This window comes from Aedes aegypti, chromosome 3, assembly GCF_002204515.2.
Source record: "Aedes aegypti strain LVP_AGWG chromosome 3, AaegL5.0 Primary Assembly, whole genome shotgun sequence".
NCBI classification, from domain to species: domain Eukaryota; kingdom Metazoa; phylum Arthropoda; class Insecta; order Diptera; family Culicidae; genus Aedes; species Aedes aegypti.
The window spans coordinates 389,318,533-389,332,886 of NC_035109.1; the positions used below are offsets into that span (position 1 = coordinate 389,318,533).

The 14,354-nt window shown below is 35.2% G+C and overlaps 1 protein-coding gene across 6 annotated transcripts in view; it reads left to right on the top strand.

Moving 5' to 3' along the window:
- The window catches only part of LOC5568971, a 79,036-nt gene that overhangs the window by 38,467 nt on the left and 26,215 nt on the right, over positions 1-14,354 (top strand). For all 6 annotated transcript variants that reach the window (XM_021854016.1, XM_021854015.1, XM_001652581.2 and 3 more), the window contains exon 5: positions 5,973-6,115. In XM_021854016.1, the coding sequence (XP_021709708.1) occupies positions 5,973-6,115 (143 nt within the window). The remainder of the gene's footprint in view (positions 1-5,972; positions 6,116-14,354) is intronic.

Genomic DNA, 14,354 nt, shown 5'->3' on the forward strand with positions numbered 1-14,354 from the left:
TTAATTTTTTGTATGAGTCGTAACGCTTGAGCCTACTCCCCCCCTCCCTCTAGACGTTACGTAATTTGTGGATGCCGCCTATTGGTGCTCCTAATATGTACATGAAAATAAACTGAAATTTACAACATATTTTTAGCTGTTTACGTTCTCCAAATTTACGCGCACTTGATTCACCCACCAAGCTTGCTACGCTCCACACCTTTGCAGGGTTGCAAAGATCGGTAGTCGAGAAGTTTAACCTCGGGGCTATACCACATATGTAATTGCTTGGCATCAAATGCGAATGTTGTTTGAAACACAACTGCGTTGATGACATTTGATAGCTGTTTTCTTCAATCATCATCCATCATTGAAAAAGCAAAGCTACTATGTTCAATTTTGTAACATGTCAGCAATCGCGCCATTTGGCAGCAGCTCTAAATGCAGGGGAATGAGGAATGTTATATTTCCGACGATTTTTTACAATTTATCTGTAATTCGGATACAAAAATGATGTACTGCAATAATGTTCAGAAATAACAAAGGTATGATACTACGGTTGAACTTTTATGATTAGGCATGAGGTTAAGAATCTTGTAGAACAAAAACTGTATAGAAATGTATGTTTTACAGGTACTTTAATGAACAGAAATCAATTTTATGAGGTCAAAACCATCTCTAATCGGCATACAGTGTTCTCAAAAGTTGTAAAGTACTAATAATACGTTCAACTAGTGGTATTTATTTTGATTTTCCTTTTTCCAAATTCTCGTTAGAAATTTTGGAGTGTAAAAAATAGTCAAAAAACACAAATTCGACATGAGGCACCTCCTAATCTTCTCCAAATTGGATGAAAATTTGTCTGGTAGTTTGTTTTAGTATTGCAACTAGGGCTAGGGGTGACTGGTTGAATCCCATAAATTTTGATTTTTGTGGAACTTTTGAAGCTAAACAATAACAAAGTAGATTTACATCATTTACAATCAAAGTTTCCAGATTGAATGACACTTTTAGTAAACATAGTCCAAATAGTGTCATATGCTAGAGATGTGAATCGAAACCTGGTGATTATTTGCTTCGATTCCCAGTCGGTCCAGGATCTTTTAGTAATGGAATTTTTTTTGAATTCCCAGGGTATATAGTATAATCGATATACGAATGCAAAAATGGCAACTTTGGCAAATAAAGCACTCAGTTAATAACTGTGGAAGTGCCCATAAAAACACTAAGCGGAGAAGCAGGCTCTGTCCCAGTGAGGATGTTAATGTCAAGAATAAGAAGAATTTGCTTTATTTGTAAATGGTAAATACTACATATCTTTCAAATGTTGAGTTCATAATAAGTGGTCTTTTTTTCATTAAAAACGATTGCAAACACACTGGGTTCTCCCTTTATCCCCTGCGCTTCCCAGCACAAGGATAGCTGCGAACGGGTGAACTGATGAAATAGCTTCCGACCTCATTTGGTCTCCCAGAACACTAATGGTGGGGCTCGGGACCCCAAATGAGGCATTGTCTGCCACACATAAAAAAAACAAGAGGCACAAAAGTGAAACAAACAAATTACGAATGTGAGACACATATGATACATAATTAAAATTTATGAGGAGCTGGCAGCTTTCACTCGGTTGGCTTCCATATAGTCTGTGGCTGGCTGGAGAAATTTCTCCTCTGTCTGTGTTTTGGTTTGCGTGTACAGGGTGTCTGCAAATTATCCGTACAAACTTTGAAGACATGGCTCTATACAATCAAGCATAAAAAATTCAATATTCTTGCATGGTTTTAAACATTGGCTTATTATACTCTTAAGAAGTAAGTTTGACACATTTCCGATTTCAAATATTTGCAAAACCAAGCCAAATGTATTAGGGTTTCTTAAACGGAGATGTTTTTCGAGCTTTATGATGGAAGAGAAATGTCCATAGAACCCACAGGATTTGAACCGTATAATTTTCTATTTCCAGTCTCACTTGAAGCCACTAAGCTGTCGGTTACTTCAAATAATAATAGGACATTTGGATTCATCTCTTTTAAATTTTAGAGATAACACATCTTCAGTATGACTAGCGGCCCTCAGGAAAAACGTCTCCGAAAAATTTAAACTTGCCTATCTCAGTTACAAGCAATCATTTCGAAATTTTTTGTAGTTGTATTTTGTGTTAAGGTATAGATGTATTATAAAAGGTACATAGACATTGATTTTTCATTGTTTTCAATGCGAGATCATCTTTCCAATATTTTGCTGTTCGGATAATTCGCGGACACCCTGTAAAAGGGAACGCTGGGGATTTCAGGAAAGCCATTATTTCGGGTATCAAACCAATAGAGGGTGTTGCTTCTCTATTGTTCCAAGGATGGTGTAAGCTGCCATACCGAGAGGAGGAAGAGCATTCTGATGGAAAGTACGATCAGAGTGATTTTTCATCTAGAGACGGCATGGGAGTTCAAAGCTGTCTGCAGGCGGTGCCCCCCATAGTTGAAATTGAGCCAAACGGCTGTCTCAGCGTTCGGTCGGTTTGCTGGAGGAGGCACGTGCTCAATGACGGTTAGATATGTGTGCTCTTGTGCTAAACAGCGAATCACATTTTAATAATTAATTTAACAGGGTTAATTTTAATTTATGAAAACTGTGTAATGAAATTAACTCCATTTAGGTCGTCATTTAGCACAGCAGAGCAACCGGCTGGGCGGAATGTGGTAGAAAAGTTTTTCTGCCAGCTCATAATAACGAGTAAATTGGGCAGATACGTTGATGGGAGAGTTGATTAACTGCATCAAATATAATCTGCGAATATGATGGGATGATGATAGCTCATTTCGCAGGTTAGCATACATACGATCTAATTAGCTTTAATCCGAATCAATTTAGCAATAAGACAATAATTCCAATATGGTGATTTGACCTGGTTTTAACGAATTGCCTTTGTTTTAGATGCAATCAGTGCATATTAATTCCAAATTCATATCAAGAAAGACAAAAATGATTGCGCAAAATGACAGTGTAGCAGTTTTAAATATATGGTGTCACCGAAAAAGTTTCTCCGTATCTTTCAGACTTTCTTTTTAGTGATTTGGAGTAGGAATGATCCTGATGGTTTAAAAGATCAGGAACACAAACTTTTTTGCTGATGACAGTATAATTGGAACAACTAGTTTATTGTAAACAATTTTGCTGGACAAACATACCAACCACAACTCACCGTTTTAGAATTAAATTTAAAAATATCACGGTCACTTACTTTTGTCTTTGAACATCCCTCTGAAACTCTTTGTATAATGACTAAAATTTAATGAGCGCACACTCCACAAGCTTGGGCATTTTGTATGCAAAAAAAAACAGCATTTGGTCACTAGCTTTTGTCACTGACTGTATATTTTGAAATCGATTTCATGTGTAATCAATCATGTTTGAAACAGAAATTGATGTATTCTGAACCAAAAATTTAAAAAAAGAGATTGTAGTAATGAACAAAAAAAATCATCGACACATGTACAGTGAACAGCTTTATAGACCAAGAAGTTGCTCGGCCTGCAGCTTCACCATGCGGAACAACAGGAAACTCACAAACTAAAATTAATCCGCCGCTGCACATTTCTATTTTCATCCTCAGTCGACCACTTGCTGCGACGTGCATGCAATCCGTAATAAAAGACCAACAAATTCACACGCACGATTCGTGCGAAGGGCATTAGAAGTTTCACCAGTTAGACACACACTCACGTTTGGTCATCTGCCAGCATTTATAATGCTGCTCTCAACTAACGGTCATTCTTTGCCCAGATGGCACAGCTCACACGGTATTCACTTCTTCTGTCAATCCTTTGCATTATAAATCAGTGAGCAAGCTGGGCACGGTATATGAAGTGGACTGTTGTAGGTGAAACTCCTTTCCACGTTTATTGCTCTTACCCACATGCGAGGCACTATGGGCCAAATTAAAATTTTACGGTAAAATTCCAAGCACTTTCAAAATGAACAAAAATCAATCTCTATTGCATCTAGAATGTACATTAAAAAGTTGTGGGGTGATTAAGACGCATTCTGAAATTATTTCAGAATATCTGATAGGATTATGAATTTAGGAACAAAACAGTGATCGAAAAATTTTTGATGCTTTGGAAAAAGCAAGACTTATGTTCGATGTCTGTGTGACATGGGAACATTTTCAGAAACCAGGAAGAAATTTCCAGAACCCCACTTAGTGCTGTCGATGCCATAAATGGGGTCATGGAACCAAACATTGTCGCATGGATGCTACTTGCAAGATTTGCGAAAGTCCTTCTCACGCTAAGGATGTCTGTTCTGTGAAGGTGTATTTGTTTGCGCAAATTGCGGGGGCAACCATAGGTTTAACTTTTGGCATTGCCCTTCGCGCAAAAGATTCGTTGAGGCTCGTACTAGGTAGATGAACTGCAACATTTTTCTGGGATCGCCCAGGCAGAATCTCTAACAATTATCATTTTTCAGTTAACGAATGCTTGCTTAATAATCATTCCTATCAGGTTAATCATAATCATGCTCATTCGCAATCTAGTTTTTTCCGTTGGGTTACCGTTCGGATGGAAATACCCAAGTAAATTTATATGCCAATATTGTACAGGTAATTCCAGCTCCTCCACTTGAAATATTTTTTCCCACGAGTAATCGATCAATTTTTTTTTTTTTTCAAATCAAATGCAAACACCCATGCTTATGTCGCCATAGGTAACTTCTCAATTCTCGTCTCTTCATCAATCGAAACTCTTAACAGAAATGTACCTACATCTAGTAAGAACTTGAATTTTTAGCTGAACAAATGATGGATGCAATGTTCAAAACCACCACTATGGCAGAAGCAATCCAAGTTGATGTAAAATTCACTGATAATATTGTTTTTGGATTACGTTCCTCTCTCGGTTATCATACTGATCGACTGAATGGAGCATGTGGAAGAGTTGTTATCATCATTCATAGGCGTATAAAACATCAACTTTTTTCGTCATTTGAAACCAAAGTTTTTGAAACTTTGGGTGTTTCTGTTGAAACACAGTTTGATACTTTCATATGTGCTGATTTACCTTTTCAAAGCACTAGGTAGCAATTTTTTATTTTCGTAATTTGCTTTAAACTGACTTGCGGTTATCTGAGAACCACCACTTTTTATTAAAAAAAATACTAAAAATTGAGTTTTGTTTTCTAAAATAAGTTCATCTCCATAACAATGAGCATGATTGTTATGAGATGAACTTATTTTAGAAAGCAAAACTAAAAAACTGAAAAATAAGTAGGAATAAAATTCTGAATAAAATTCCACCATGTTCTCCATAATAAATTCTCCACATACTAAATTTTATTGTGATGAAAAAAAAAAATAGACTTTTGTCGCGAAATTATGATTTCTCGCCCATAGTGCGAGGTAAGAAAACGATAACATCAAGTCCAGACAGATAGCAAAAGTTTGAATTTGATCCCACCAGTCACTGATTCTCCGGCTAAGATGTTTGTCCCCTTTCTTCCCGTGAAGACCGATGATGGCCAGAGCAAACAGGACAGATGGGAATTGTTACACATGTAAGCAACCGGCATGACTTTGCCTCTTATCCGGTAACTTTCTGACAAAGCAATGGCAAACGAACGGTAAAGGCTCAAACCGGAAGGCAACACATGTCACACACTTCTCAACTTCTTATCTGTGACTTCTGCTGACACTGACTGGGGAAAACGACAGGTCAAACGTAATCCCACACCACAAAGGGTTTCAACTTCTTATTCAAATTCTTGGATACACACCCTTGAAGATTGACCCAAGTGTGTGAAGCTTGTGTTTCGAATGTGAGAGGATTCTATTTGCATTATTATATAGACATTTAATCCCTGGTACTTAAGCCGTGACATTTGACTCCACTTGTTCCATATTCATGCATATCATCTCCCCGTACACTAAAATCGATACGACAATCAAAATTTAACGATCGGTCGCCTTTTTAATGTTCATTTTTGCTTCATTTCCACAGTGACCTTCACGCGGGGCTTCATTGTATACGGAGCTACACGCGACGCTGCATGAACATCCACCAGCGGGAGCACTTCAACAAGCTGTATCACGGAACCCACGAGGTCATCCACGAGCTGTGCCAGGAAGGACCCTATCAGGAAGGCACGTACGTATTGTACTAATTACATCCATGTTTCATGCCACGTTCAAGCACCTCCTGTGCGCCCATATGTAGTGCGATCATTTTTGGTTACGTCTTGGTTACAAATTGACATTAAGTTGCGATGAGTTTCAATCATCTTATCATTATGGGTTAGCTTTCATCAACAGATATCTTCATACACAAGGTACACTAAAGTACACCGTGTCCAATATATTCTCATACACTTTTTCTTTTCTTTGGTATAACTTTACTGAATGTAGGATAATCCAATGTTGTAGTATTTCATTGTAGTCTGGTAGTATTATACTAACGTAGAATAGCTTGTTCTATGAATAAGAAAAAATAATTGCTATGATAAGTGATGAAATGTCCATTGAAGTCATGTTTTGCACTTAAAATGAATTTTTGTTCATTTTGGTCTGGTTTACAAAGTGAAAATCAGAGCATTCACAAAAAAGTTCCAGAAACTTTAAGTTAATCATATTGCGTTTTGAATAGATAAATATTGATAAAATTTGATAAATATATGTGCGATAACTGCAGATTGAAATTGAGCTCTGCCTATGAGCGTGCCGCTGGAAATATTTTTCGTAATTTCTTAAGTTGATAAAATAAGTTTATAATTGAAATATTTCCAAAATATTTCCTGTAGTGAATCAGTATTATAACCACTTTCAAAAAATATTATCACCAATGATGTCAGTTAAACAAGCGCAAAGTAATGTTATCTCGAATTTGTATGAGAATATACTGGACACGGTGTAGTTTTCACTCTATTTTCATTGAATCATTATCATTATCAAACATATATAGACATCTAGTCATGTGGTCCATCCAAAAAACAGCATTTCGTCGTAACAATTAGTTGATAGTACTTGGAGTGATTTTTAAGCGTTAGAAGTGTTTATAAATTGCTCTGAATATTCATGAAGGGGTCATGTACAAATTACGTCACGCTCCAAGGGGGGGGGGGAGGGGTCAAGCCAAGCGTGACAAGCCTTACAAAATTTTCAGAGGACTCATACAAAAAACGTGACAAAGGGGGGGGAGGGGGTCGAAAAAGTCGAAATTTAGCGTGACATAATTTGTGTACCATCCCAAAGATCTAAAAAGTAATCAGACTTTCCAAGAGTGCAATATGTTAACAGTTCAGAAGTTATGGAGTACCGTTTTGATACATATTACGGAAGTCCTTTTTTTCGGTGCTTTGACAAAAAAAAAACCTGAAATTCGTAGACACAAGAGTCAACTTGAACAAATTGAGATGTAAAATTGTGAAAAATAATTGAATCGTTCTGGTGGCTTCGATCCCACGACTCCCAATACGCTAGACTGGGCGCGTTAAACAAACTACGCCACAGAACCGGTAAAGATTCTGCAGCGCCGTCGGCCAACCTTAAACCAAAGTCCGTCATGATCCCACATCAACATGTAAACAAAGAATTTGAATCGGGTTGGGGTTGGAACTGTGATTCAGAACGGATTTCGCCAGTTCCAACCTGGGTTCAAAAAAGAGAGATTTTATAAGCCAACGTTGGCTGAATGAGATGGTTAGTATGGGTCTGGCTTTCGACCTGGTCGTATTTCTTCGAAACGACCCCTTTGCGATAGAGAGATCGCTATTAAATAGCCCAGTCTAGATTCGTGGGATCAAACCAGAACGATTCCATTACTTTTCACAATTTTACATCTCAATTTGTTCAAATTGACTCTTATGTCTACGAACTTCAGGTTTTTTTTTTCTCAAATTACTTCTTCAAAGTATTTGAGTAAAGAGCAGTCCCTGCAAACTAAAGAAGCTTACTACAAAATATATTACGCATTGACGTAAATTTCATAAAAAAAATCTTCGAGTTGTTAAGTGGAATACCTATAAGTAAATGAAACCCGAATTTAGTACTACACAGAAAGAAAAATCCAGGTAAATTTCAGCGTAAAATCATGCACATAAAGGGAACTCCAGATTTATCGTAAATTTAGATTTCATGTCGTGTAAAATTACATCAGCATCAACCAAATTTTCCCTACACATCGCATAATCCAACATGGAATGTAAACGGTAACGCGACAATTCAATGTTGTTATAGTTTTATACGATGTGTAATGTGAATTTGCGACAATTCTGGCATTCCGTTTATGTCCATGATTTAATTCTGAATTTTACATGAAATGTTTTTTCTGTGTATATCATTCAATTTTACTTAATTTAGCAATAGTACTAATTTTGGTTCTCATTTATTCGTATAAGTTATGTCGAGCAAAATTGATGAACAAAAAGAAATTACGCAAATCCTTCGGAAACAATTGTTAAACTGTATCAGATTTTTCTAAAATGTGCAGGTGCATTTCTGAATATTTCAAACTTTTTTCAAAATATCCTCAACGTTCTTGATGCATTTAATTATTTGGAAGTTTTTCTTGAAATTTCCTTCCTATCTTGTGCGCATAATGTAGAAAAAAGTAAGAAGTCTAAAGTAAATTATTATTCTTTATACTTGTCAAAAAATTTTCGAGAAATTTAAAAATATTATTTAAAAAAAATCTTAGATTTTAGTATTCGCGAGTTCCTTGGTACATTTATGATGTTTATGACATTTATTCTCAATTTTCCAGAAATGCTTGAAATAGTAAGACAGTTATAAGAGTACTGTTGCTGGGAGTTGAAATGGGACAACAATTCATAAGTCATCATCGAATGTTAAACTACTTCTTACATTGGCTCGAAATATTCCTTTCAAATATGAGAATGCGCCCATGGGCTATGCAACTGCTAGGCAAATATTTGAAACCTGAGGCGAGACTCGCGAAGACGGTCTTCTTTTTCTGTGATTGCTGAGTTTTTTTCTTATTCTACTTTGTGTTTATACGAATCATGCGCAAGCCGTTCAAACTCTCACATGAACCTCTCAGCAATAAATAATAGGCTTTGCATCACACCGAATCATAAATAGCCTTTTGAGTTAAATTTAATACCAGCAAACGTTGCAGACATTAAAAGTAACTAATCTAGGGTTTAGATTAATCAGCAACTGTGGAAAAAACTGCTCCGCCGACTGAGGTTTTTAATAACAGTTTATTTTGAATACAATACTTTTCACTTTTTCAGCCATAAAAACAGTGGGCTGCATTTGACGTTTCGTGGCAGCGGAATCTGGGCTGCATATGACGTTGATATTTTTCCTCTTCGCGAGTCTCTCTCAGTTTGAAACTAGTGGTCCCGAAAAACGTTGTCTTGCCTCATAGTAGGCTGTACGATCGTTCTAAGCAAAACTCGAACGATCGTACAGTTAAGTTCTAAGCAAAACTCTTCCCGTAACGCGGGTAGATCACCTTTCCGAGTTGCGTTTTGAGGTGAAATCTACCATATTGTACTCTTGTTGTATCTGTTCCTGATAATACTGATAAGGTATAGTCGGAAGAGTATAGTAGAGTTACAAGTCACTAAGACCCACCTATTTTTCCTAGATGGTGAGGAGGTCGTAGTGGAAAAATGACACAATCAGCATCTGAGGCTGGTTTCAATTCATGCGACAAGTTCTTTCCGAGTTCAAGTTATCTTTGGATATCTAGGGGGTAATCGATTCCGAATCAGTGGAGTAGCAGACCTCTACATTCTAAAATAAGCTTATTTTTTCAAAGAATCTAAATGTCTAATGCGATGAAACCTGTTCACAGGTACCGTAATCCGGGGTATCATTGATCAGCGGGGTAACATTGATCGTAATGGCTCATGTCATCAACATTGGCGTAGGAACAGGGGGGGGGGGGAGCAGCGGGGCCTGGCCCCCTCCAGAATCATCCAGATCTGGTCATATAAGAGTTATTCTGCCTCAATTATAACATATGTGCTACTAGGGTATTCACTGCATTATGATTTATCATGTTGTTTAGGATACCCTGCTCGAGGTATCCGGTAATTAAAATTTCCCTTACGAGAATTCACAAAAAAATACATTATATTTAACCCTCTAATACCCAAATTTTTATTTTCGATTTGAGTATTATTTTTCGTTATCTAAAATCGTTCTCAACACGTTTTGGGCATTTATTTATTTTTATTCGCAAATTTTTAAATTTTGTTTTTTGATTTTTATAATTTTTATTTTTGAACATCCCTAGCTTTTTCATTTTTTCTTGAAGCCTTTTCTAGTTGTTGATTTTTGGCAATAATAAAAATTTAAATTGTTACTGTATTTTTGAAAATATTAAATTTTATTTTTTTTTCGGAGCGTATTTTATTTTCCGTGTAACTAACGGAAAAACAGGTTAGAAATGATTTTAATACCACCAGGCTATTTGTTTGTGATAGGTTAATCGTAGAAAAATATAAAAGGTACGATTTTTTTATATTACACGTTAAATAAAGCCCAGGCATTTGTAGGTTTTATATGAATGCAATTTTTCAAACAATTTCTAAAAATACAAAAAAGTTTCAAAAGTCATAAAAAATTTTCTTATATGCGTGTTATGAGTCAAAGTATAAGCCAAAATAAAATCATTTTGATTTCCGAGCTACGAGAAAATACACAAAATTCCTAATTGTACCCCGTCTAAAGGCGGGGTTGGGTATTAGAGGGTTAACTCGTGTAACGCCCGAAAAAAATAATTAAAAACATAAACAAAATTACTAAAAGAATTTCTCAGACAATACATAGCGGGAATTTATGTCAAAAAATAAGGCTTTACTTTCAAGGTATTTCAGCATGGCCAAATTTTCTTCGGATGATTGGCAGAAATCAGGAAAAATGTAATGAAATCGACCATAGTATATTATTTCAGCAATAAATTCTCTCATTGATTTTGAATCAATTGTTTGAGTATTTTCACATGAATAAAATTATTGCTTAAACTTCTTGAAGAATATAACTTATTATTAGATTAATATCCAACAGGTATGCTACATTTTTTTCAAAAAATCTTTTAGATATTCTTTATAGAATTTCAGTATAATAAAATTCCTCAAGAAATATCGAAGAGTGGCTTCAGAATTTTGGCAAATCTCTTGGAAATTAGTCAAATAATATTTTTGGACTTGTTCATACATTCAAAGCGAATTCCTCCTGGTGGACATCCATTCCTTCTAAGTTTCTTTATTAGCTAATTGATTCCGGAATATGTTCCCGGATTTGCCTAAAAAATGTTACTTAATCTTTCAAGAGTTCAGTTTTCTCTCCCAATTCCTCTAAGAAATAATTCATTCTGTCTAACCTTATACTGATATATTTATTTCGCTGCAAGTTCTACTAGAAATTCTTCTGTAATTATTTTAAAAATATTTTTCTCAAAAAATATTATGAATTCTTCCATATTTCCAAAATACATCACAAATTACGTCAAAAATTCTTCTGTTTTTTTTTTCTCTAGAAACTGCTTCAAATCTCCGGATTATTCAAAAATTGTAAAGAAACTTGTTTTTGAAATGTCTCTAGCTTTCGAATCTTCAGAAGAAATTTGTTGAAAAAAAACAGAAACTTTTGCTTCTGAAATTATTATAGCAGAAAAGGAATTTGTAGAGAAACATGTAGCAAAATATCTAGAAGGGTGAAATAATTTATAATATTAAAAAAAAATGTGTTGGGCTTCTTTGAAACACTTTTTTAGAAATAATTTTGCTAACTATTTGTAGAGTCTATATTCTTGGTTTGAATTTTTGTGCGATACGGGAGCGGAATTTCTAGAGGCTTTCTGGCAGAATTCTAGAAAAAACTAGAAGACAAGGAACGGTAGATTTCAAAGATTACTTCTAAAGAAGATTTTGATGGAACTTCTTGAGAAATTTGTTTAATTTGTAAATTCATTAGAGAAGTTTTAACTCTCCTGCAATTACCCTTATCTTTCATTGTATTATCTGCTACAACATTTCGTGGTTTCTCCTCCCTCAAAGCGTCATGAGGAACTTCGTAAAAAAAATCTTTCCAACATTTTGAAGAATCTAAAAAATATGTAAATGAGGAATAGGAGTTATGAAAAATTGCAGAATTCTTATCACCATACGATTTCCGAAAGTCCATCAGGACTTCCTCAACATATTTTCAAAGTAATGCAAAAGTTTCCCCTAAGATTTAAGTTCACATTACAACTTCGGTAATGTTCTTAAAAATATCGGTAATATTTTTGCGTTAAACTTCTACAGTACTACAAACAATCGACAAAAGATCCTTCAAAAAAGTTTGTTTGGAATTTCTGAAGGTAGGAAAAATAAGTTCTACATTAATACGTTCACAGAATCATGAAACTTCGGAGTTCATACAAAATATTATCCATGATTTTAGTTACAAATACTTTCAGTAAAAATTCCAATTAGAAATTCCTGAACAAATAATTAGGCAAATTATTGAGTATATTCGCGGAACGTATTCCGCTAGGAACTTTATACAACCTTAATTCAGAATGCCGAATCTCGGCTAATTTTAACCGAGATCCGCACAGCCGAGTAGTCGGCAAACAAATTACCTGGGATCTCAGCAAATAAAAGCCGAGTATCAGTAAATCGTGCTTCGTTGCTAAGCAACCGGACAATTTGTTAGCTGAGTCTCGGTTAAAATCAAGAAACCGAGATTCGCACAGCCGAGCTCGTGAAAAAATCTAAGTGTGTAGGAATGTTAGAATTCTTTAAATATTTCTTAGTTAGGCATTTTTGAAAATACAAAAATATATGTTCGAGAGAGTTTTGAAGAATTGCGGGATATTGCTCCTGGATTTTAAAGAAATAAACAAAATCATCTAAGGTACCGCGGGGCAAGTGGGTAAATGGGGTAAGTGAAAATAATTGGTATATTTAACTGAATATGTGAATGAACGTTTTAAACTCATGCGTAAGCCTTTGAGGCCATTCAGAACATTACGATAGTTGAAAAATTCCTGAAATTTTTCAACCATTATTGCATAATAGAGCGAAAGATTTTTAACCTGTCAACTGTTACTTCGTAACAAGTTGGCGGCGTGCAATCTTATTTTAATATTTTCAGTGGAAAAAAGTTGCGGAAAATTATTTTCTGTACCGCTTCTAAGTTTCTCTCTGATAGTTTCAAACTTAAATAAAAAAAGTTTCAGAATTAATTCGACGTGGGCCTAAAAATAACTTAATTGAAACACCGTCAATTTCCTAATCACGTGGGGCAAGTGAAAAGTTTCTCATTAGAGATTGAATTTGTGTTTTCTCTTTATGTAAACAAGGTTTGCAATTATCATAGAAACACAGAACGTGCTGATAATTCAAGAAACACTATACTCAAAACGTTCAAAGCTATTAGGAATCATGGAACTTCTCTAAAAAAAGGTTGCCAAACATTACGATATTAATGTGTCTTTATCGGACAGCCAATTGAAAGGAAGACGTTGATGGAAAAGTTCCAATATAAGAGAACGCACGGAAATCTCGTGGAATGTATGTAAAGCTAGTTTTAAATATAAAAACGGGGTATAGGTCTATCCACACAAAAATGATTCTATATGATTTGTTGAAGGATTCCGTTCCAAGAAATGATTTCTCCTGAAGCGTCCGACGTCATATCCCACTTTCTTAAAAGCATATAACGAGCGGTGGAAATTCAACAGAGCAGAAATGCAATTACTGTCCCATGATGTAAGAACTAACATTGTAAATGTTGTAGTTAAAATGTTGTAGAATCATTTAAACAAACCGAACTGAACAGAAGAAAATTGAAGTGACAAGAATAAAGTATTCTATGTTTACATATTACTTGACTGTTGTTCATTTGGATGCCTTAACAAATGTTAAAGTTAATAGAAATCGAGAATACAACTGTTAGTTTTTTAATTTACTGTTCAAAACGACAAACTTTTCACTTGCCCCACTTGTGGGGTAAGTGAAAAATAGAAAGACATTTTTCAAAAACTTTTTCTGTATTTTTTTCTTCAATTTTACATAAAAATCAATTTCAGTATACCGTTTTGATTCATATTACGGACAGCTTCAAATTCCGGACACTCTCGTTTGTATGGGAAACATTTCACACGAAATGTTTCAATTTTCGCCGTCCAAAAGTTGTCATTTTCAAGGCTCGTTTTATTAGGTTTATTCCATAAATATCATTGCAAATTTATAATACCCAACTACCTTAGACGTCTCTTAAGTGGTTGAACGATTTCAATTGATGATTTGACTGTTCCATTAATGATTATCATGAGCTGTCCGTAATTCGAATCAAAGCGTCCGGAATATGAGGCAAAAGTAAGGGAGCGTCCGGAATAAGAATCATGAAAAGGCCACACGTT